The following is a 24,340-nucleotide window of genomic DNA, read 5'->3' on the forward strand; positions in this document are numbered from 1 at the left end:
ATAAACTCCCTAAAAGGTTGATTTCCAACTCAACTTGAGATGAAGGTCTGGTAGAGGAACCATGTAAAGAACATCCATGGCCAATATATCTCCAAATTCATTCTGAATGTATAAATAGTATATTTTTAAGATGAATTATCTCGGATACTCATTTTCTGTTTGTAGAAGAACATGTTGGCATTATTTTGGACATTTAGTTCTCATTAAAATTGGGAAAAAAAGAAGTAGATAAATATTTAGTTAATTTAATCAAATTACTCGTCATTTCTCTGCAAATAATAATTATGTCTTTCTACATACACTTTTTATTGCGAGTAATGAATGATATGGAAGAAAAGCCTTTGGAACATAAGGAGAATATTTGACTATGGATAAAATTGTTATTGTAAAATGGTTTGAATCAATGGAAATTATAATAACAATTATTTTTTCTTGCTGAAATGATCATTTGTTGTATTCAAATATGCACAAGAATAACATAATTGAATATTCCAAGTTTAATCTGAATATCAAATAGCTTATTTTCACTTGTTGGCCCAATCATTTAATGACGCGGGTGACAGTAGCATGGCCACATTTTGTCTATTTTGTCATCTATTACATTCTTTGTCATCGACAGATAGAACATGACTGATGATGGACAAACTTGGACCGATGACACACTTGGACTGGTGACAATGACAAACTTGGATGGACGATGGTCAAGACGGAACGAACTCCACGAAGAATGACTGAATAGATAACCATTCAGTCCATTCGTGTCCATCTAAAAACACCATCCATCATCAGTCCAACAAGCCTAAGGAGTAAAGGAAAACACCCTAATTCATTGGAGTAGGGTTGAACATTAAAGACTGATGACCGGTCGATACAGACTAAACCAGGGCTGTAGGTGTCCCATTTTAAGACTAAACCAGGAACGTCAAACTGGATGGGAACCGGAAGTAAACCATTAAATATTTGTATTATATAGTTCATAAAAATCCAAAAGTTATCCCCACTTATGCTTCTCGCCTCCCCATTTCCGCTCCCCCTCCCTCCCCAACTCAGCTTCCCTTCCCCATTCTCGGCTCTTTCTCTATCGGATGTATCTTCCCCCCCCCATGTAACACAGTTATCCTCAAGAGAGAGAGAGAGAGAGAGAGAGAGAGAGAGAGAGAGAGAGAGAGAGAGAGAGAGAGAGAGAGAGAGAGAGAGAGAGAGAGAGAGAGAGAGAGAGAGAGAGAGAGAGAGAGAGAGAGAGAGAGAGAGAGACAGACAGACAGACAGACAGACAGACAGACAAAGAGAGAGAGAGAGAGAGAGAGAGAGAGAGAGAGAGAGAGAGAGAGAGAGAGAGAGAGAGAGAGAGAGAGAGAGAGAGAGAGAGAGAGAGAGAGAGAGAGAGAGAGAGAGAGAGAGAGAGAGAGAGAGAGAGAGAGAGAGAGAGAGAGAGAGAGAGACCAACATATGTTAATGGTCAACATAACCATCAACATGTCTTTTAGACTCTTAATCTGACGAGAATCACACCGTGACGAGACAAGATGAGACTGGTACTGGGTCAGAGACTTTAGTTAAAGTTTAGGTCTTTGCTAAAATACTCATTGAACCAGGGACGGCCCAGCCTGTCCAACCGTTGACTTCGGAAGAACATCCACGTGGCTCCAGGCACGTCTTTATCAGTGATTCTGAAAATCCTAGCCGTCCACCGGCCCTCACGTGAGATCAAATATTCGATCCGACCGACCCAACGATCGATCGATCGGATCGGATCGTTCAAATAACAATACAAAAATTAATCCCCTGCGATTTTTAAATTAATTAGGTTTTTTATTAATTAAACGGTCGATCCAACCGATCCGGACCGCCGATCTCTTCTTCTTCTTCTTTCTTCTTTGTTGTTGTTGGTGTTCTTCTTCTTCTTCTGTGGATCGGCGGAGCGAGGTTGAAGGAGGAAGCAGAGGAATGACTATTCGGAGTCTGCTCGCAGTCGCGCGGCGGACGCGGAATCCGTCGTCCTTTGATCCCCTCGTCCGACGTTTCCAGACTCGATCCGTGTCTACGCCGCTTCTCGGCTGCCAAAACGCCTCAGGATCGTGCTTAGATCGCGGAAGCTCGCTCCTTTCCGCGCCCCAGGTGCGATTTCTAGGGTTCCAATCTGATGGGTGACTGTTTTTGTTTTAATCTGCCCGCATTTGCCATTTGAGGACCTGAATTGAGACGCGTGTTTTTTTTTCTTTCTTTTTTGCCTGTACGAATGCGGTTGTTTATGCAGCGCCGTTGACTTTTTATGAATGTTCGAATTCTATTTCGTGATAAGATGGGAGAAAGTTTGGAAATTTTGATGGTGTGCGCTTGAAATTTGGTGATTTCTGCTCCAATTTCCCTGTTCGCCGTCTTGAATTGTAGCGTTTGAGTGAAATTTTATGTGGCCTTCTTTTCTTTTGTTGATTGAAGATTTAATCTCGCGAATGTTGACTTCACAACTCGGTGTTACCTCAATCTGTGATATCCATTGGATCTATCACTGGAGGAGGTACCCAACATGATTATGTTGTAGCAATGGGAAATGCACTACCTTTGAGTGTGGTTTGAACTTTTGATTGGAAGTAACCAATTAGATTTACGACGAAACCTGGAAATCGATCACTTACCCTGTCAATGGACGCCACCTTGCGACTGCAAACTCCGCCTTCAGTCGTCAAATTGTAGAGCTCTGATCATCATAAATTGTGAATTAGAGAACATGACATTGCCTTTTTTGATGTAGATTTATTATTCTCGATTGAAGAAATGGTTTTTCGCGAAATTTTAAAGAGAATGTTTAAAATCTTTGACCCCATGACATTCTGTTTCTCCAAAAATTGAGTTACTGCATTATGATCAGCCCATTATCCTGGGGAGCCACAGCATGTAACACAACTCTGGCGCCTTAATCGCTTTCCTTCCTCTTTTTTTCTGACCAAATTGATTTAAAATCTAGGTAAAATCGCTTGGGTGTCATAATGATTTATATCTAGGAAATGTGATTGCGAAATCTAAGTTGAGCGGAGCACTGGGAATATGGTAAGGAACGGGTTCAACTCTCTTCTACTTTTACTAGAGGGAACAATAGTTGATATTTTGTGGTGTTTTTTCTTTCCCAGTTCCCAGCCAAATCATCAGAGACTGTTTTCTACAAATGCAGGTTTTCCCTGTTCGCGACCTGAATTTTATGTTTCATTAATTTTGTGCATTGAATCGTTAAATTTTATCTTCCTCTTTTCCTCGTTAAATTGTGTAGAAAATATTATTCTTGTTGTTGTGTCTGCTGGGACATTTTTTTAGATAATATTAAGGGTATTCAATGACAGAAATGGGCAGGGGAGGGGATTTGGCCCCAAAAATTTCTCGTGCATTCTGCCTCAAGATTAGTCTGATGTTGGATACCATCAACAAATAATCCATTGGACATTTTCTTCCTTGCGTAAAATATTAGGGCTCCTCATCCAATTAAACGAGTCACTCTAAAATCTAGAATATTTGTTTTTACGGGCGATTAGAACAACTGTCAAGCATGTACATTTTTTCCCCTGAAAAAGGTTTGCAGTCTACCGTAATGCAACGGTGGTACACACTATCCTTTGTTTATTTTCAATTTCTTTTTCAGACCTAGATCTCTGGTTCATTTTTCAGGCCTTCCGCCTCATCAAGAAATTGGAATGCCTTCTCTATCACCTACCATGACAGAGGTTTCTGTCATTCTTCTTTTAATTTTTTGTTGTCTACAATGTGGTCTTCTAATACTTCTACCGGGTGGATAGGGAAATATTGCCCGTTGGTTAAAAAAAGAAGGAGACAAAGTTTCTCCCGGAGAAGTTCTATGCGAAGTAGAAACTGTAATGACCTTATTCCCTTGTATACATTTCTTCATGCGTTATTCTTTTTTGTTTTTAATCGCGGAAGTCTATCTTTACAATTATTTCCTACTGATAGGATAAAGCTACTGTCGAAATGGAGTGCATGGAGGAAGGTTACCTTGCAAAGATATTACATGGAGATGGTGCAAAGGAAATTAAAGTTGGAGAGGTACACATTACTGTTCTTGAGAGCATCTTGTCATATCGTCTTGCTCTACGTTTAGAAAATTCTCAAAACAGTCAATTGGTAGATTGCGACTGTCTACGGTCTTCTAATTCCTCTCCTTACCTAACTTCTATTTTACATTTACTTTTGCCGGACAATTTTATACATTCTAGAGTTACTCATGCAGTGCACGCACATTTAAACCTCAAGTTCAAAGCCAATCTCCTATATTTGGTAAATATAAAAGATTGATTGGTACTATGAAGCTTTTCTTTCACCTCAATGCTGATTATATGATGTGCTGATTTTGTCACGTTGGTCTTTGGTTAATTTTTTTGGGAGCTATGGATTCCCTACCGGTTACGATTATGGTGTTGTATGAGCAAAGATCTGTTTTGTTGCCATATAGGTTATTGCCATTACTGTGGAGGATGAAGATGACATCGGAAAGTTTAACGATTACAAAGCGTCAGAATCTCCTGGCTCCGTAGAGACTAGCGCTCCTCAGTCACCGCAACAAAAAGAGGAAGTGCCCTCTGTGAAGGCTCCTGAACCCGAGGCACCGAAGACTGATGACACATCAAAATCAGATGATCGTGTTTTTACAAGTCCGCTTGCACGAAAACTGGCAGAGGATCACCAGGTGAGTGACGTTTCCGCTTGAGCAGCAGGTTTTGTTTATGATTTCTTCAAATTTGATTCTAATGCAGAGAAATTTCTCTCCATTTTTTATGTTTTAAGTTAGAGTGATAAATTTAATTAAAGTCATTCGCATGAGTGCAGGTGCCTCTTTCCAGCATCAAAGGCACGGGACCTGACGGTCGAATTTTGAAGGCTGACATTGAAGATTACCTGGGTATTTATCTTTTCCAAATTTCGCTTTGTTCAAAATATCCAAAAATAGATTTTTATTATTTTTGGCGATCTTTGGGCTTAGGTTATTGTTTTTCTTTATGGCTTCGTTGATTGTATTTAATGAGTTTGTTTCTTCAATAAAAAAATAACTAAAACGAGTTTGAGCTATTGTGGCTGCATAAAGTGACCGATGTTTATCTTCTTGTTGTTGCTTTCTTGCTCTGAGGACATCATCTTTCGTACATTCCGCAAAAATTCAGATGGACTTCTCCATGTGATTTTTTGCGGGTTCTCAATTTCGTTTTCCGACTCTTCTGGTCTCATTTTGATTTTGTTATTCTCTACGTGATGTTATCATTTTTCATCTATGGTTGTGTGGGATTTTGGCTGCTTGGCTTACAATCGCACCAATGTGTCTAGGACCTGAAAAGTAATTATTTTCCTTGATCCTTCGGAACGATATCTATGTGTTTCATATGAACTTAATTCGATGTACCTCTCACAGTTCTTTCATCATTAATGTTTGTTTTCAGGACAACGTTCTTTGAACTCATTTTTGGATCATTTAGTTGCTAGAAATATTTCTAAACCATTTCAAAAGCATCTGTAAAAAGGTGGACTTTTTTCCCTCGTTGTCAGTAGTGCAAATTTTTATTTCATCTTATTTCTCATTCACGAACGAATTTGATGACTCTCATGCATCATCTAGTATGCCCTATGAATTGATTTTTGGTGGGCTAGATTTGCTTCAGATGTTTATACAAAATTTCCATTATAGGATTAAAAAAGATGTACTCACATTGCACATTCTGAAAATATGGCAGCTCGCTCCTCCAAGCAGCCTTCGAAGGCCCCGGAACCAACTGGTGCTCCCTCATTGGATTATTCTGACATTCCAAATTCGCAGATTAGAAAAGTAGGTTAATTTTGGCTTCACTCTATAAGTTTACGACTGCAATCAATCAGATTATGAACTGACTATTGGTCACATTTTCGTTTGTGATTGAATTTCAATAGGTTATTGCTTCCAGATTGCTCCTCTCAAAGCAAACTATTCCTCATTACTATCTGACGGTGGATACCCGCGTGGACAAACTTATGGAGTATTTCCCTTTTCTTTAGTATTTCTATAATCTAGCCCATTTTGTGGAAGTTTGGAGTTGATTCGAATTGTTTGGATACGACGCTTAGTTTGCGTGGGGAGCTTAATGCCCTTCAAGAAGCTTCTGGGGGGAAACGGATTTCAGTAAATGACCTCGTGATAAAGGTATTCTGATTTCAACATTTTGAAGTTGTCTGATCCTTTTCCCATTGGTTTTTCCTGGATAATTTATATTATTTATCGCTCCAAATTATGTCTTCTTCAACAGTTTTTGGGGCTTATGAACTCATAATGACATCGTTAAAAAAATTAGGGTCAGATGATAGTGAAGATCTTCCGCCTTTGCAAAGATGAGTCCAAAAATCGTGTGAAAATTAATTAGCTGATGCAATAGGCTGATGTCAGTTTTTCTCTTGTCGTGATTTAAATATTTCCTTGTGAATTGGTTTGGATATGATTGAAAGATCAGGGTCTCCGATAAGGAACTAGAAGAACAAAACAAACGTGTTTATTTCAATAGACAGTTTCAAATTATTTCGTGGATTTTAACATCCAGGTGAAGGAATCTGTGATGATCTGACGCAAAGCCTTTATTTCATAAGAGAACCAATGTATGTTGAGAAATTAGTTCTATCTACGGAATATTAGGCTGAAATTTGCTGTGAAGGGTTCTGATGAAATGGAGAGAGGAGAGGCCTAAATAGACTTGACTCACGAGGTGTATGAACATGAACACATTAAATAGATACTAGAACGCCTCTAAGTTCCTCTTTGTATGACGTGCGATTGGAATTTTTCTGTACATCATGTGATTGTGAGTGGGATTCTCTTTTGCGCTTCCATACTTATGTTAGATAATGAACATACTTGTTTATTCTTTTTTTTTTTTTTTGAACTACGTACTTGTTTATTCTAATACTCCATCGATCTTTTGATTCTGTCTTGTGGTTCAAATCATACTTCTTTCAAAATGGATCTTGTTGACTGTTACCAAGCATTATGTTTTTTCCAAAAAAACAGGCATTATAAACTTTAAATGAGTGATTGGTGCAGCTATACATGATTGTCATTCTCTGATTCTCTTATAGCCATAAATATTAGTTTCTTCAATGGTGGCGGCATCCTCTCTCCGCAGATTCAAATCGGATATCTTCTCTTATGGATTTTTTTCTCACTTCTTTTTTGCTTGCTTCTTCATTAATGCTGGATAAATTTGAATCAATACTCCTAATTTGATAAATATGGGTAAATTTCTGGGAAAGAGGGCACGTCGGTATGGTTTATTCTCCTGACCTTTTTGATGTTTCATCATAACAGGCAGCTGCTCTGGCTCTGCGAAAAGTTCCGCAATGCAACAGTTCCTGGACGACTGATTACATTAGGCAGTGAGCATCGTCAGGAATTTTCAGGGTATCTATTTTTTAAAAATTTTGAGGAGATTTTCTCGGAATCTTTCTCTCTTGTAGGTATCATAACGTCAACGTAAGTGTGGCAGTTCAAACAGAGCACGGGCTCTTTGTGCCCGTCATCAAGGTTACCACTTCCTCTAATTAGTTGACCGAAAACACATTATATCATTTCCTCAAAAAGAAAAAAATATTTGACATTATTTTCTGGGTATGGGCTGTAGGATGCTGATAAGAAGGGTCTTTCTGCAATTTCTGGAGAGGTCAAGCTTCTGGCCCAAAAAGCAAAGGATGGCAGCCTCAAACCAGAAGACTATGAGGTGACTGGTTGTAAACCATAATCATCACAAAACATCAAGGACAGGAACTCTCTGGATCATCTGATGTCTTAAATCTAATGGAAACCGCAGGGAGGAACATTCACTGTATCGAATTTAGGCGGACCTTTTGGTGTCAAGCAATTCTGTGCCATAATCAATCCTCCCCAAGCTGCTATCCTGGCTGTCGGCTCCGGTACGGCATCTTCCTTGATTCCATTATCTTTGGTATATGATAATTCAACCTTATATATTTTGAAACATAATATTTGGGTGATTGGGACAGCTGAGAGAAGGGTTTTACCTGGCGCGGTTGTTGATCAATTTGAATTTGGGTCGTTTATGTCAGTTACACTGAGCTGTGACCACCGCGTGATTGATGGTAATGCAGCTCCAAGAAACCTATATTTCTCCTTTTTTTTTAATTCAGCTCCTCTCATTAGCATGTTCTTTCATTACAGGAGCTATTGGTGCGGAGTGGTTGAAAGCATTCAAAGGATACATCGAGAACCCACAGTCCATGTTGCTTTAAGGCAATTCGACTGAGTTTATGTTTGGTTGGTCACCTCTTTCAGAATAAGGTAGGGGGAGAAGACAACGAGAGGAAAAGATGTCTGTTTATGTCAGCTATGAGGATATGATCAGCTAGGTATTTGACTCCTGATTCTCATTTTACTTCTAATTTCCCATTAGATAAACTTGAGCAAGATCTAAACACGCTCTTGGACTATGAGTCATGTCAGGGGCCGTTCTTCTCTCCTTCCAGGTCTGTTGCATCAGAGTCTCTCTCTCTTCCCTCTTTTTTGCCTGTGGTCTATTCATCAATGCAATCTGGAAAATAAAACTCTCATTCATCTTCATATGAAAAACTCATTCTCTTCCAATGAGTACGCCTTTTTGCTGAACTTTTATTGTTTCTTCAAAGTCCCTGTCTCTTGTATGAAGCTGTAATATGCGCCTAGGTTGCGTTAAATTTGTGGAATGCAAGGGTTAATATGCTGTCGCTATAAATGTCGAATCTGTGATTACCAGACTCTGTACCAAGGAAGGTCGCCTGACGAGAGGAAATAATTCTCCTTTCTTTATGCAACTGAATGCCGTGTTTTGGAACAATTGAAATTTTCAATCATTAGAAATCCTCGTATGTCTCAAAAATTATGCAAGCCCAGGGAAAAGGTTAATTTCCCGTTAAGAAACTCTTAGAAATCCCATCCATATGCCCTGATCCCCGTTCTGCTCTAGGTCTAGTCCAGTTCTGGGTTTGAGAAAACGAAGTTTATAACAAGCGTTGATGTGAACCGTTGGAATTTTCTGGTAAGATTCATTTGTAGTATGTTTTAAGGCTTAAATTTGTACGTGTAATCATGTACGCTTCCCCTTCGTTTAATTTGCCTGTGGCAATTTGCATATTTCGATTCGATCAAAATAATTATAAGGTAATATTTCGTTTTTCTCCTGGTTTTTAAAAGTTTGAAAATATTAAAAGTGATAAAAAATGGCTCGTTCTAAATAGTACAGATCTCTTTGTCCATTTCTATACATGACTCATTACTGCCCGATGACAATTATTGTTGGCTTCTCTGTTTCTTTTTCTTGTTCCTTAATAGTCCCTTTTAATTATATTAGATTCATATTCTACTATCACTTCTTCAAATTCCATCTGCCCATATCGAGCCATTTGTTGGCGTACTTCTTTTGCTACTTCTCTTATTTTCTATCACTTGGTTAAATGCCTTCCGGTAAATTATTTGACATATTTATACCTTGAGTATTCCATTGATTGGAAGCTTCAGACCTAGCCCGGTGAATTCTCTTCTTTTGATGTTACTTGACTCTCAATAATTTATCTGTCTGCAATGGATTTGTCCCGTAGGATCAATAAACCTTTGGGCCTTTGAGTGATCATTAGTTCAGTCGTGTTCGCAGAATTCTTAATGCGCATTCATTCCATGTTTTAACCTTGTTCATCATTTCCTTCCATCTTTTCTACTTTCATTCCTTTTCATGTCAAGTCCCTCATGTGAATAGTCACCACCTATTGTTTCCTTTTTCTCTACCTGAAAACTGATTACCTTTTTTCCTTCACTCTGCTCATATTCTCGTGATGATGAGTCCTATGCTCTTTGTATAAAAATATATTTCTTCATTCTTAAGACCAAAATGTGTTTCTTCCTCTCTGTACTTATGAAATCCATCTCTGAAGAGGTTTGCCTGAATAAATATCTAGTTTAATTAACTATCTGCCGGGCTAGATACTATACATTTAATCCATAAATCAGGTTTATCCCGAACTATGACACCTGTAGTTTTTTATACCTGCCGAGCTAGATACTTAATCCTATAGTGGGATGTCATGGATCACAGTTTTAAGAGTAAGGCCGATGTTGACTCGGAGATATCGAAGGAAAGAAAACTATTTTTGATGAGCTCCATAGTCTACCCTCAAAATGCATGTGGAAGACTTTGGGGGTGAAGGATTATAAAGCTCGTCTTGGCGAGTCCCTTAAGCATTCTAGAATAATCTCAAATATTATGTTGACAGCTTAAGCATGAGAAGCACAAAAATGATGCATATGACAGTTTGCCAAGATTTTACAGGAAAAGAAAACATACGTCTGTTAAATTTGCACCCTTGTAACATCACCTGAAAAAATTCCTGCATTCTTGGCACTCTTAAAGTCCTGCCTTAGAACTTGTGATTAAAATAAGAACTGTTTTGATAAATTATGATATGTTCTATCAGTGATTTTCATTGTAACCTAACTTTGCTTCTTCTTTCCAGAGTTGGAATCATCAAATGTTTCTCTAACTGCTTCAAAAAACATAACTCCTAGTTACAAATAATAGAAATGTTTTAACCCAAATATTTAAGAAATTATTTCATCATAAAGTTTCTTAAATAAATAGAACATCTTTATAAAGGTTTCGTTAATATAAATTTCACAGGTACTTTTATATGTGCATTTCCCAAATATGTTGCAGATGGATTCTCCAAAACCTCTCTTATCTCCACGAGTGCTCTCTACAAAACCACTCTTTCTACCACTGAACATATAACATAAGATATTTAAATAAATATTGTGTTAGGTAATAAAAATTAATAAATCGATATATGTTCCCATTACCTCTCTTGTCTCCCCTCTCAACCTGAGATATTAATCTCTTTGAAATACCTTCAAATAAATGAAAGTTATAATCCAGATAACAATTGGGTGAAGTGTCTTTCCCTTTGTGTATACTTTTCTCAATCACCATGATGTATTTTGTTTCACATGCAACTCCAAGAAACTACACAAAAATCACAAATCCAGATCCTACTGACTTTCATTTTTTTGTTAAAAATAATATTCATTGTGACTATTAACTAAAATTTGGTCAGTTTTTAGTTCAAGTTTCAATTTCTATAGTAATCAGCAGAAACACAATTTGTAACTCCACAAAACCAGCATGATAGACTCAATGGCATATCCTGTTTTTTTCATTTTTTAGAAACATTTGTGTTGACTAACAAGTGAAAAACACCTTTAATAGAGCTCTACTATTCAATATTCCTAAGTCAGTCACTCTCTCATTGATTTCTAAATGCTTCTTATTTCTCTTTAAATCCATGATAACATTCTAATGAATAAGTTTGCATCATGAAATTAACATTTTATCTACGTCAAAATAATTGTATGCGTGTGTGTATATCAAATCTAAAATAATTTTATTTTTTTACTTGTGATTTTGTGTTTTATTTATTTATTGGTATTTTCAATATTTTTCCAATATCATAATATCAAAAAAAGTTTGAATGAGTTAAAAATAGATTTTTATGATTTTTAAGTGTATTCATACAGATACTATTTTGCTATGTCTGAATCAATATATTTGTATAATTTTATAGCATATATTTTATTTCATGGAATTTATTGATGGTTTTCCGGCCATATTTCTTTCCCTTCCACGTGTTATCATTCGATTTGATCAAATGAGAACCAATAATATCTCCTTACAATGATAAGCACAACTAATGATTGAAAAAATATACTTTGGCAGAAAAAATTACCATGCAATAAAAACTGATGATTAACTGATGCCTTTTTATTTTTTTATTCATCAGGGTGACATGGACTAATAACTAAAGAGACCAGGTTTTAAATTTAAAAATGGGATTATGGAGAATGAGGAAAAAAGTATGTGTCAGAAATATAAAAAGTATTGATTTTAAGTCAATGAATGCTGGAAATTATAAAATCAATGGTATAAGGGATAGAAAAAAATGAATTGGAGAGAATGCAGGCATTTATTTTTTACAAAAAATCTAATGGTTGAAAAACTTATGGACAACAAAAATTTATTATTAATATATACATTTTAAATTTGTCACAACATCAAGAATGAAATATTATTATCGTATTGATTTATTGAGGATTAGCTGTCTCTAAAATCTATTTTTCATGAATGAGTAGATTTCCTTCATCAAAATAATGTAAAACTTGAGCTCCACAATGAATATATTACAAATCAAGCAAAACTGGACATTTCGTGGTAAATCCACATAAAATTGAATAGATGACGATACTTGTTATTACCTTTTGGATTTATGAATTTTAAATATATATATTGTAGAGAGAATTTATTAGAATAATATACTAAAACACTAAGTTAGAATGACCAAATTATGATGTAATATTTTGGGACTTCAAAAAATTGGATTATATTTATCTGGACTATATTTAATTAAAATTATGCCATATTTAAAATAAATATTTATAACTTTATTTTTTCAAACGATTTTAATGATATTCAAATATTTTTGAAAGTTTTGGATTACTCGTGTACTACACACTTGCGTTAGATTACTTGAATTTATTCTAAATTTAACTCTGGAAGAGATAGTTTGATACTTGTTGAGTAAATTAGCAGTTTGTTTTTATTATTTATGCTGGGTTTTCAAATGATGGATGATCTGGGATGATATTTTTGCAGTGCAAAATAAATACAAAATGAATCAGACATTTGAAAGAAACCAAAACATGTTATTTATCTAATCATGTTGCACATGGTGGAGTTAGATATTATTTGGTTCCATTAATGCATCGTGTTAAGCTACACACAAACTTGTCCTCATAATGTATCCATGGATAATCTCAAAATTAAGTAAGTTACTGAAACAACTGTTAAAATTTGATGATCAGATCACTTCTGCATGACACATCGAATTGCCTCCTTCACATTGATGATCTCTGTTGTCACTCCACAAAATCCCTTACATCATTCTGATCACATTAGGAGTGGAGAGGAACCAAGAGGAGAAGGGGGGAAGAAGGGAGGACACCACAAAAAATCTGTCTCGGGTGAACTTTGTTTAGGGTCTTCTCTTAGTTATACCCAATGTCCAAAATACTAATTGTTTGGAACCCTTTATGCCCATGTGTCAATGTATTTAATGACTCTAGTGGGCAATATCATCAATCGGTATTTTGCACTAATTATCTATATCATCATATAAATTAATTAATCATTGATAAATTTATCCCAATAAGTAGGTTGATTTTCCAACCTAAATATGCCAAGATACACCTTGTGCTCTAGAAGATCCAAACGAGTGTATTGAGTGACTTGTGGAACCTCGTATCGTTAGTTCTCGTGAAAGTATAGTTCCTCGTCTGCTTGACGCTCTTAAGATGATTTAGGACATATTAAACTGACAAACCTTAATCATTCGCCGGTGTTAGTACTAATGCAGTAAAAAAACATCAGAGAAATCTTTTCCAATATTCCACTGCATCGGCCAGGGACTCCATCACATAGTATTGATTGAACTGTTTCCTCTCATACTGAGGGTGGACGATCCTACTTAGATCGTGCAATCATCATTGTGAACCTCTCGATGCACCCTAGCGAAGTATGTTCAAAATGTAAAGATTGGAAACTCATACGTCTTAATCGATGAAAAACATTCCATCCAGCTGATGTGTTTATTATCTCAAGGCTAAGGCTCACTTATAAAAGCATGAGATGAATCAACCTGATTTACATTAGGTTAACTACCATGCAATGATTCGTACAGACAAATTTAATGAACTCTTACCTCAAAAGCACACACTATCTGCCCATAGTGTCTCCGTACTAATGGCTACTGGATCAGCGATACTCATCATGTGAGTGAGACAAAATAGTGGTATTCCTTCATGATATTTTGATGTCCTTCTTGAGTATCATTTGAATATGAATGTTTAAAACACATAATTAAATACTAATAATCACTATAAAAATCTTGTTATAAATTACTTAGTCATTTTTATGTATTTATGGATTTTAAGTATAAATATCACACATCCATTATAATGAATATATTGTACTGATGAGTATTAAACAAGATTTGTAACACATTATTGGCTTCAACCAACAATCATTATTAAAAATATATTATACCAACTCGTCTATTCTACCACATAACATAGACACTATTGATATGTAAAATATATGTTAAAATAAAATCAAATAATGTTCAAGGTACATAAACCAGTCTCGTTATTAGACAATCAAATCAAGATTATATCCCCACAATTAGTTTGTAGGTTGAATTTATTTTTTTTACATCATTCCTCTCTAAGTTCATTTCGCATCTGAGACATTACTGTGTATTTCCATCCTTTTTCTCACACGCCAAGGTCATTGAGATGTTTTTGAAAACATCAAAATTGATACTTTCGGTTTGTACATAGATACCGTATTCTACCAGATTTTACTGGAGATATCATTCAAAAAAACTTCATTCATTAACTCATTTAATCTGTACATGGTCCACTTCTTGTAATTCAATATGCTGACTTCAAGATATGGCTTGATTTATGCATCCATGATATTTTTCATGACTTATCATTTAGGCTGAAGAGTTTTCTTGATGCCTATTTTGAGTATAACTCATATTTCACTAACACATTACTCTCAGTTTTATCTTTATATCACTACTAGTTATCTGGAACGTACATTAGTATCATTAGACAACATTTATAAGTGAGATCTATCGCATCTTTGATTTTGAAGACCTATTGAAGGACAGACTTGCAGAAAATATCATACAAATGAGTAATTTACGTAAAATATTGTACTTCAATTGCCAGGTAAATCTCAATTATAGTCGGATTTTTTAATAAAACTATGACACCTAGAATGCCATAGTTATACGACAGTATTATCCAGACCATGTGTTAAACTTAAACCATTATTCATGAAAATAAAAACTTTAATTCTTAGCTGCTCTGTATAATATTTCAGATGATGTTTTAGACAACATTAATAAGTGAGATCTATCGCATCTTTGATTCTGAAGACCTATTGAAGGACAGACTAACAGAAAATATCATACAAATGAGTCATTTACGTATAATATTGTACTTCACTTGCCAGGTAAATCTCTATTATATTCAGATTTTTTAATAATACTATGACACCTAGAATGCCATAGTTATACGACAGTATTATCCAGACCATGCGTTAAACTTAAACCATTATTCATGACATCATAATATATATTCATATGTTTTATAATAAAATATATGATAAATACAAAAAATTAGAAGGTATAATTTTGATATTAGTTCAGGTAAACTTTAAGAGTAGTAGTTTGGGTGGATTTTATACTTTCTCCTCCAACTAGTTATTCTACTTTCTATTTGAAACAACATTTGACTTCTCATGGTTATTTACATCAGAAAAGATTATTCGTATGTTTCATAGTCAAATATAAGATAAATAGAGTATATGAGAGAATATAAATATGATATTAGTTCTGTTAATTTTTCAGAGTAGTGGTTTAGGTAATAATAAAAATTAAGATAAAGCGAAGAAATGAGAAGGAATAAAGATGATTGTCGTTCATGCAAACTTTTGGAGAAGTATTTTATGTAGGAATCAAAGAAAAGATAAAGAGAATAAATGAGAAGGTATAAGTATGATATTAGTTGACGTAAATTTCAGAGAAGTTGTGTAGGCAATAATCACAGATAAAACAAAGGGAATAAATGAGAAGGTATTAAAATGATATTAGATCAGGTAAATTTGAGAGAAGTTGTTTAGATAATAGTCAAAGATAAAACAAAGAGAAGAAATGAGGTATAAATATGATATTAGTTCAGGTAAATTTTCAGAGAACCAGTTTAGATAATAATCAAAGAAAACATACATATAATAAATGAGACGGTATAAATATGATATTAGCTGAGGTAAATTTAAGAGAAGTAATGTAGGCAATAATCACAGATAAAATAAAGAGAATAAATTAGAAGGTATTACAATGACATTAGTTCAGGTAAATTTGAGAGAAGTTGTTTAGATAATAGTCAAAGATAAAACAAAGAGAAGAAATGATGTATAAATATGATATTAGTTCAGGTAAACTTTCAGAGAAGTAGTTAGGTAATAATCAAATATAAGCTAAAGAAAATAAATGAGAAAGTATAAATATGATATTAATTCAGGTAACTTTCAGAGAAGTAGTTAGGTAATAATCAAAGATAAGCTAAAGAAAATAAATGAGAAAGTATAAATATGATATATTAGTTCAGGTAAACTTTCAGAGGAGTAGACAGATAGTAATCAAAGAAAAGATAAAAAATAGAAACGAGAAAGTATAAACATGATATTAGCTCAGGTAAACTTTCAGAGAAGTAGTTAGGTAATAATGAAAGATAAGATAAAAAATAGAAATGAGAAAGTATAAACATGATATTAGTTCAGGTAAACTTTCAGAGAAGTAGTTAGGTAATAATGAAAGATAAAAGAATATAAATGAGAGAGTAGTTAGGTAATAATCAAAGTCAAGATAAAGAATAGAAATGAGAAAGTATAAATATGATATAAGTTCAGGTAAACTTTCAGAGAAGTAAGGTAATAATGAAAGATAGGATAAATAGTAGAAATGAGAAAATATAAATATGAAATTAGTTCAGGTAAACTTTCATAGTATAGATGAAATTAATACCTTCTCCCCCAACTGGGGGCTGCGAAGAGGAGAGAGCATGAACAAAACGGGCTGGATCTTCACCAGATCAATCACCAGATCGGAAAGGCCTGCTGTGCAATTGAATTGTAGCTCCATCTTCTCGTCCGCAGTCTGAATCCGTCGGTCTAGATTGGAATTTCGACGGAGGAAGATCTGGGATGGCTTCCAGCATTGATTCCCCGCTAAGGCAAATGCTCGTGGACGAGATCGCTCCGGTCGTAATGGTACTCTCCTCCGAACTCGCCGAACAGTGTTGTCGTAAAAACGGTTTGAATTTTGTGGAGATGATCCGCCCCTTCTCTATCTTTGAGAACATAGACGGTGAGTTTTTGTTCGATTCGAACAAATTATGAATCTTTGTCTCTGGGTTCTCATCCTTTTTGGTGTTCTCCGTTGTGTTTTAGTGCCCGTGCGCACGGCCAGTGACCAGCCCTACAGACTCCAGGAATTCAGATTACGGATTTTTTATGCTTCCGATATCTATAAGAAGGCCCCAGAGGTGTGTTCGAAGCGTTTCTCCGCGCTTTGCCTTGATTTAATTTTCTTCAAATTATTTCTATCGAAGAGTAGCTTGAATTTTGTGTTACATGGCGACAAAATGTTGGCAAAACGGATAATTGCCAATATTGGTCTCAAAGATGTTTTACTTTTCATGTGATTTTTCAAAGGATTTCAGCCATTTCTTTATGGTTAATTAAAAAAAGTTTCTCCATTTTTCTGCATTTCTTTGGACCATTGTCCAGAGGACTCATTCTTCACTGCTTGTTGTTCTTCTTCGGCTAAGTATTTTCTGTTTTCCAAACCGCTGCTATCGATACTGGAAGATGTGTGGTGTTCATGATCTGTTCAATGTTAGCTCTCTTTCGTCGTTGAAAACCAAATATGCAGGCCGTAAGAAGAATTACAGGTTTTATTGATTGTATATGCTTTTCACGTTTCAAAAATAATCGAAATTTGATTTTGTTGTGCAACATATGGGTTGGTTAATTGGATCTTAGCCTACATTTCTCTCTATTGATCGATGGATTCTCGAAATTTTTTGGGTTTTCCAGTAAATTTACTGATTCTTCTTCTATGAGAAGGCGGAAGCTGTATATATGCAAAGCTCATTCCAAAACTTTGATGACCTTGCTTATTTTATTTTTTTGAAAGAAAGATAAGGGAGATTAGACTTAGTTGGTGACCCTTCCAATGAGAAAAAATATGATCTAAAGTACACGTAGGGCCTGAGAGGCTGGCCTGGGCCTTTAAACCATGCGGCAGAAAAACTCGCGGCTTCTTCCCTTTCGTTGAAGATGACTTTGTTCCTGCGCAGCCATAGTGTCAGAGGACTGTGAAGGGTCCAACCTGCCTTCTCGCCCCTCGAGTGCACCACTATGTATAGAGTCCCAAAATGCCTGCTCCGAGCATTCAAAGAAGAGGTGGGCGCAATCCTCATCGCCATTTGCGCTCCTAGCACACTGCGTCAAAGCTTTTGGGATCCATCTCTTCTGGACAACCTTCGTCACTAGTCTTCGTCAAAGGAGCAGTCAACAGATAAATCTCACCTTAAGGGGGAGCTTTTGTCGCCATATGATGCCATACACATGGAGGATCCTCAGGTCTTCCCTTAGGTGTCTGTGACTGAGCTTCACATAAGCATCTCAAACAGAGATGGATGCGCCTATCCACGCCCAACTGTCCTTCATCTCTTCCAGCAGGCCTAACTGTATTAGGGTTTGCTGCATCCTCATATAATTTTCCATTCTTTGGTTGGAAAGGGTGTCCCCCAAGCATGGGGTCCATGAATTTTATTTCATAAATCACAAGATACCTGACTGTCAAAAGCTTTGCATATAGCTTGTTTCTTCTGTCAACAGAAGAAGAAAATAAACAATGACGTGGTGTGCTTTTCTAATCCACAAAGAGATGTATTTGTAAAACTTACACAGCGGTGCTCTAACAGTGCTTATAAGACCTGTCCCTATAAGACCCAACTCCAATGGGATCTCATGAGGACAGTTTTTCTTTATTACAAAGTCCATGAAAGACATAAGAAGAAAGGGCGTTCATGAGATATGAATTGAAGAACATTCTTGGAATATTGACTATCATCGTCAGTCAACAAAATACCTTCACTATGTCTCCTTGGCCCCATATTCCCTGTCTACGCTGCAATCTTTTGATCGTGTTAATCAGTTTTTCTATGTTCGCGATGCTAGTTTATTAATTTGCTTAAGACGTGTCTTCACTGGGAAATATGCAGAACTCAATGAATCAAAATCTATCGTGGATTTTTGAGCAAGAAATATTCTTTTGTCTTGATTTCATCCATGTCTCTTGGATAAACTATGGATGTTGCTATCATCACCTCGTGTTTTTTAACCTAAAAAATGTCATTCTCCAGATTTTCTATATTTTTATTTCAATTTGATTCCTTAGATCTTTTTTTGAAAAAAGGTTGATTCCTTAGATTAGCATGGATAAGGAAACTTCATTTTTCTCAGGTTGCAGATAACTTGCTCGAGCAGGTCGTGAGTGATAGAAGTGATATCCAGTTTCCAGATTCCAACTTCAATTATTTGCAACCAGGAGGGAAGCCCTCGGGGGGACAGTATAAACTTGGTTCGTTTGAAAATTCCAAGCTTGCCATAGTTTGCTAAGAATGGACCTCATTTATAACTTTTATGGACCACTTGTTATGCCAGTGATCTAAACACAGCTGTGTTAGAATTTTTGAATATGGAACTACTCTTCAGTTGATATTTCCCTTCATCAGAATGTCAAAGATGTGAAAATTAGTCCAACACAATATTTCGCCAAGTATTTTTTTAGGAATAAATTTTGCCTGGCATTGCAGCATTTCTTTGGAAACTGTCAATGTTGATGTCTTTTTCCTAAATATTTGATGAACTGCAAATGTATCTCTTTGAACTGCCGAATTAATTTCTTACTTCAACGCACTGCATGTGCCTTGGAGCTTTGTTCGGAAATGCCACCTCTCTGTATACTAATTACAAAAAACATGGATGGCATTTAAAGATGAAATAATCTGTGTGCTTCTTTTTTTTTTTTTTTGAAACCATAAAGAAGATCACCCAGCTTGGTGATCCTCGGTACACATGGACAGGAGGAATCTAGGCCAAAAAATAAGAAGGCCCATCATGGCCCCCCCATACCCCCCACCTCGTCCAGGGCCAAACCAACGATACACAACAATAATCTGTGTGCTTCTTTAATTATAGATGTTTTTCATTCAAAAAAAAAATTGTCCTGGGTTCTCTTTTTAATTCCAAGCTGTTGAGTGATACAAACCTTGATCTAGGTATGAATCAGGGGAGGGGGATAGGGGGGAAGGGTAGATGTTCCAGAGGTTGGAGAGTGAAACGGGAACGATTTGAGTATAGTTCAAATGGAGGAGACAGGGATTGACAGTGGACAAGCCGCCTGAAGACCAGGTGAGGTAGAGTAGATTCTTTAGACATTGACAGGACGATGAAACTGACCATAGGTAGAATGAAGATCATAGTATTTCGCTTTAATTTGGGTTTTTCATCGTCTGGTTATCTATCCTTAACCTTCAAAATTTTACCAAAACATTCAGGCTATTTTGTGTAAAAAACTAATTTGCTTGTAGGTTTTATGACATCGAGCTCCAGTACTAGAACTTTAAATCATTTAAGGTGCTCATAGAACAGGTGCAGTATCTTTATGTTAATTATCTGTAAACATCTGAATCCTTTCATTGTAATCTCAGCATATAATTATTTCGGTCGAATAATTATTTGCCAATATCCTTCAACAGTAGACTGGTTCTCTGGCATCGCTTTGGCAGAACTTCAGACTTCCTTTGAGATGTGCCTCATCTAAATAATTTTTTTGATTACACGTTATTAATTTGCTAGAGAAGAAAAAGGAATGAATCTCTTCTATCTAGGTATTGAGATGTTTCTTGGAATGTGGTTCTAATCGGGAAGAGAATGGGCAGAGATGGAAAAAAAAAAGATTTTCCCGAGAAGAAAGGACTGGGGGAATGGATGTCGTCCAGGGAAGGAAAGCAGTAGGGTGGACGTCACTGGAGAGGGATGGGCGACTGGACTTTGCCAGCGAAGATAGAGATAGTGCAACCATACACCACTTTCTGATAATACTACTTCGTTGCCCTTCCCAAGAGAGAACATCACTTTAAGGGAAACTAACTTTAACAGGGAAAGTGACCAGAATACCCCTAGCACATAAGATGAAACAAATGTTCCTAGCGGCACCAAATGACTAAAATGCGCCTAGATATGACTGAGGTCGCATGGGAATGCTATTGGTTTTTCCCCCTTTTGTATAGAAATGTTTGGATTGATAGGGGCCCAAGAATACCACGTGTCAACGGAAGGCTGCTTGATGACTTGGTATCAGAGCCAGTGGCAATCTTGATCAGCGATTGACATTCTTGATCAGTGACGTCTGCTCCTGTTACTACTCTTCCCATATGCGCCAGGTGATCTGCACTAGAAAATAGAGGCCAAGGAAATCAGGACGGAGAAGAAATCACAAAGTACCTTCCCAGAAACCTATTGTTCTTTGCCACCACAGCTTTTTGCCACATTGATCATGGCAAACACATCATATGTCTAGCTCAGGAACTATTAACTCAGGCACTCGATAAAAGTGAAGTGTGATGACCTCAGACTCATACATCGGAATCAATATGTTGAAATAATGCTTGAGGGCTTGATCCAGATTACGTGATCATCTTTTTATGCTAGATCAACAGATCTAGGCTATAGGCAGTGAAACAAAATGATTCACTTGTCCATCTGTGACTTTTGGGAAGTATGGCTGCAAACAATTCAAGAAGTTTCTGTTCTTGCAGCCTGCCCAAAAAATGGGATCATGCCCATGAAAGTTGCTTTAAAAATCAAAAAGATTGGAAAATTTACTGTCTAGTTACCTTTGAGCATCCTTGTGTCGGGTGAGAAGACTGTAATGGGGTATGTGAATGAATCGCCAGCACTTTGTAAGGAGATTAATCATTCTTGACATATAATGAATCTTGATTCTAGGGAATGTCAGCGATCACTACAGGGTTTAAAAAATTCTTTGGGGGATTAGGTAACGAGACATCATCTCAACAGAATAGTCATTCTTCCAGGCAGTATTTTGCATTCTTATATACCGGCTTGATACGATTCCTTGTGTCGGGTGAGAAGACTCCCATTGGAGCTGATAATAAAAGAATCTTTTGACCCGTTTCTTCATTTTTGGAAATCAGGGAAGCTTACTTATTTTCTACTCTTTTGTAGGACGCCAATCTGCACAACCACCTTGGTTTCAGACCTTTAACCGGGAGCTATTACGTACACTTTCCTTTTCAGAACATGAAGCTTTCGACTATCCTGTTGCATGTAAGGTGTCATTATCCCTTCATTGGTTCTTTTAACCTTTTGGTTTCTCCCTTCTATTTTTTGCTTTAAAGCCTCTGAGGCTGACCTTGTGATCAATTTTCAGGTCTCCTAGTCGTTTCTACGCTTGATGAGCAGCCATTAAGTAAATTTGCTGATTTGTTCAATGCTGATCAGTTGCCGTCTCTCTTAAACGAGGGTATAATGGACCCAAAAATCTTGAAACACTACCTTCTGCTCCATGACAACCAAAATGAAGATCTAGAGAGGTAAAGTCTGTTTTGATAATTTAATCAGTGTCCCACTTCCATAACTTTTGAGCTTAATTTGATCGTTATAAATATTAATCATGTTGAAACTTTACAAAATATCAGATTTTCATCGAGTTTATTACTTGACATATCTTTGTCTGTGAAATGCCGTATCTTAACTCCATATTAATGAATTTAGTTTACAACATATTTCTAAAGCAGTAATACGATTCATCAATATTTTTGAATTTTTGCGTCAGAAACTGGATTTACTAAGCTTGTGCTGGAGTGTTCCCCAAATTTTCCTGAACATATCATCGTTTTCTAGAGTGGGAAGCATGCTAGCTGAGATGAGGAGTACTTTTGGATCTGAAGATTCTCATTTGTTGTGTATTAATTCTTCTCAAACTGGTCTTTTTGAAGGCCATGCCAATCCTTGGGTTCACAATGTGAGTGAGAAAAACAATTATGTTGTGGCAAAATCTGTATTATCCACGAGTACTTTAATTTGCAGTATTTTGTCATTTCTTTTACAGAAAGGTGGAGAAATTTTGAAACCAGATAATTCTTGTTACCTTAGCGATGAAGACACTAATGAGGTAATCCTCGTCCATGACATGCTTTCCACTGTGGTGCTTCTCAAAATCTTTTTCCTTTATTTGTAAATGCATTGTCTTTAGTTTCTTCCGGGGGAAGCTCCATCAATTTTACGTGAAAGATATAACCGTGTTTTGTTTACTCTGTTAGATCAAAGATTTAATGCAAGATCTATGCTCCAAATGTATAATTCCTTTTATGGAGCACAAAATACGGGATCTTAATCAACAGGTAACTGAGTCAGAAAATTTGAAGAGTTAATTAAGTTGCCACTTACTTGGTGCCTAAATTTACAGTAATCTTGCTACAGGTTGCTGCAATAAGGAAAGGCTTCAAAAACCAAATAAAAAATTTATGGTGGAGGAAAGGGAAAGAAGATACGATAGAGCACTCTAAAGGCCCTCTGTACGATTTGTATTTAATAAATTTGGGCTTTTTATGTGATTTTGCATCCCCCTTGCATACCTTCCTCTGTGGCTTTTTCTCTCGTAAAAACTGAAAATGAATGAATAGCTTTGATTTTTGGAAGCATCAAGCGACAGCTTAAATTGATTATAAATGGAATGGTGGATCAGGTAATGGCAATGGCGCATGAACTTATTCTGTCATTTGTAGTCCATGTCAAAGGTATGCTGTTATTTGATGAATGTATGTTAATATAGGGAAAGCATCAAGCAAAGCGTCAATGAGTCATCAACGTTGGGGATTTCACGCCGATTTAGTTGTTGAACTCCATATATTTTATCGTAGAAAATGTTTTGGCGAAAAGGCTAAAGAAGCAATTCAGAGCTTGTTGGACCGTTCCAATCAACATCTATTCAAGACAAACAGCTGGTGGATGATGGACTTGTTGCAACAGAGATACTGGTGGCATGGAAAAGAAGGTCATGGGGTTTATGTGGAAGGTGGATTTCACAAAGTCATGTCTCCCTTATCTGGGGTTTCTTCTGAACATCTATGAGGTGAAGAGGTTTCCAACATAATGCATCGTACCCCTCTCTTTCTTAGTGCTGGTGAATAGGCGCCTGAGAGGGGATGTATTCCACCACAGAGGGGAGTCAGGCAGGGTTGCCCCCTAGCACTGCTGCTGTTGTCCATGTAGTGGATGTCTTTGCTATGAGCATAACTCAAGCCTGAATCCAAGGTGTGCTGAAGGAATTTTAGACCCCAAAATTTCCCAGCAGGTATCCCTCTACTGCAATTTGTGGTAATGGAGGAGGCCAAGAAGCTGCCCACACTGTTTGAGACTTCACATGAACCATACCAGATCAGCTTTAGTTGGTTTTTAGTTGTTGTGAGAGGATGAAGACCTATGCTCTAGGGCTTTGGGGATGCCGATTGGGACATTAAACATGAGGTATCTAGGCCTGTCGTTGACTGGGGGGGTCGTGGGTCATC

The 24,340-nt window shown here is 36.5% G+C and overlaps 2 protein-coding genes across 3 annotated transcripts in view; both read left to right on the top strand.

Moving 5' to 3' along the window:
• The first annotated feature begins 1,869 nt into the window (after nucleotides 1-1,869).
• On the top strand, nucleotides 1,870-8,632 carry LOC144711872 (dihydrolipoyllysine-residue acetyltransferase component 3 of pyruvate dehydrogenase complex, mitochondrial-like). 2 transcript variants are annotated; one of them, XM_078585991.1, is made up of 18 exons: nucleotides 1,870-2,118; nucleotides 2,966-3,048; nucleotides 3,129-3,169; nucleotides 3,658-3,713; nucleotides 3,786-3,860; nucleotides 3,958-4,050; nucleotides 4,457-4,690; nucleotides 4,831-4,903; nucleotides 5,727-5,818; nucleotides 5,920-6,005; nucleotides 6,094-6,169; nucleotides 7,322-7,389; nucleotides 7,471-7,537; nucleotides 7,635-7,730; nucleotides 7,821-7,923; nucleotides 8,014-8,109; nucleotides 8,189-8,308; nucleotides 8,421-8,632. In XM_078585991.1, exons 1-17 carry the CDS (start codon nucleotides 1,948-1,950, stop codon nucleotides 8,257-8,259), a joined length of 1,581 nt encoding a protein of 526 aa, XP_078442117.1. In that variant the 5' UTR covers nucleotides 1,870-1,947; the 3' UTR covers nucleotides 8,260-8,308; nucleotides 8,421-8,632. The 2 variants fall into 2 exon arrangements, with proteins under 2 accessions (XP_078442117.1, XP_078442116.1); XM_078585990.1 differs by having other exon boundaries at nucleotides 8,189-8,632.
• An 8,042-nt stretch (nucleotides 8,633-16,674) lies between these two features.
• LOC144711871 (Tetratricopeptide repeat (TPR)-like superfamily protein) overlaps nucleotides 16,675-24,340 on the top strand; it is a 57,682-nt gene continuing 50,016 nt past the window's right edge. The window contains exons 1-9 of the mRNA XM_078585989.1: nucleotides 16,675-17,040; nucleotides 17,124-17,218; nucleotides 19,206-19,323; nucleotides 21,996-22,097; nucleotides 22,201-22,363; nucleotides 22,674-22,794; nucleotides 22,882-22,944; nucleotides 23,093-23,173; nucleotides 23,253-23,347. Coding sequence (XP_078442115.1) covers nucleotides 16,878-17,040; nucleotides 17,124-17,218; nucleotides 19,206-19,323; nucleotides 21,996-22,097; nucleotides 22,201-22,363; nucleotides 22,674-22,794; nucleotides 22,882-22,944; nucleotides 23,093-23,173; nucleotides 23,253-23,347 — 1,001 coding nt within the window. The 5' untranslated portion in view covers nucleotides 16,675-16,877. The remainder of the gene's footprint in view (nucleotides 17,041-17,123; nucleotides 17,219-19,205; nucleotides 19,324-21,995; nucleotides 22,098-22,200; nucleotides 22,364-22,673; nucleotides 22,795-22,881; nucleotides 22,945-23,092; nucleotides 23,174-23,252; nucleotides 23,348-24,340) is intronic.

Source organism: Wolffia australiana, chromosome 14 (assembly GCF_029677425.1).
Source record: "Wolffia australiana isolate 7733 chromosome 14, ASM2967742v1".
NCBI lineage: Eukaryota > Viridiplantae > Streptophyta > Magnoliopsida > Alismatales > Araceae > Wolffia > Wolffia australiana.

What these genes read in the sequence shown, in the direction of transcription:
- LOC144711872 (XM_078585990.1), top strand. Translation starts at nt 1,948, where the DNA reads ATGACTATTCGGAGTCTGCTCGCAGTCGCGCGGCGGACGCGGAATCCG. An exon ending in CGCTCCTTTCCGCGCCCCAG is followed by an intron (nt 2,119 to 2,965) that starts GTGCGATTTCTA and finishes TTTAAAATCTAG; the next exon opens with GTAAAATCGCTTGGGTGTCA. An exon ending in AGGAAATTAAAGTTGGAGAG is followed by an intron (nt 4,051 to 4,456) that starts GTACACATTACT and finishes GTTGCCATATAG; the next exon opens with GTTATTGCCATTACTGTGGA.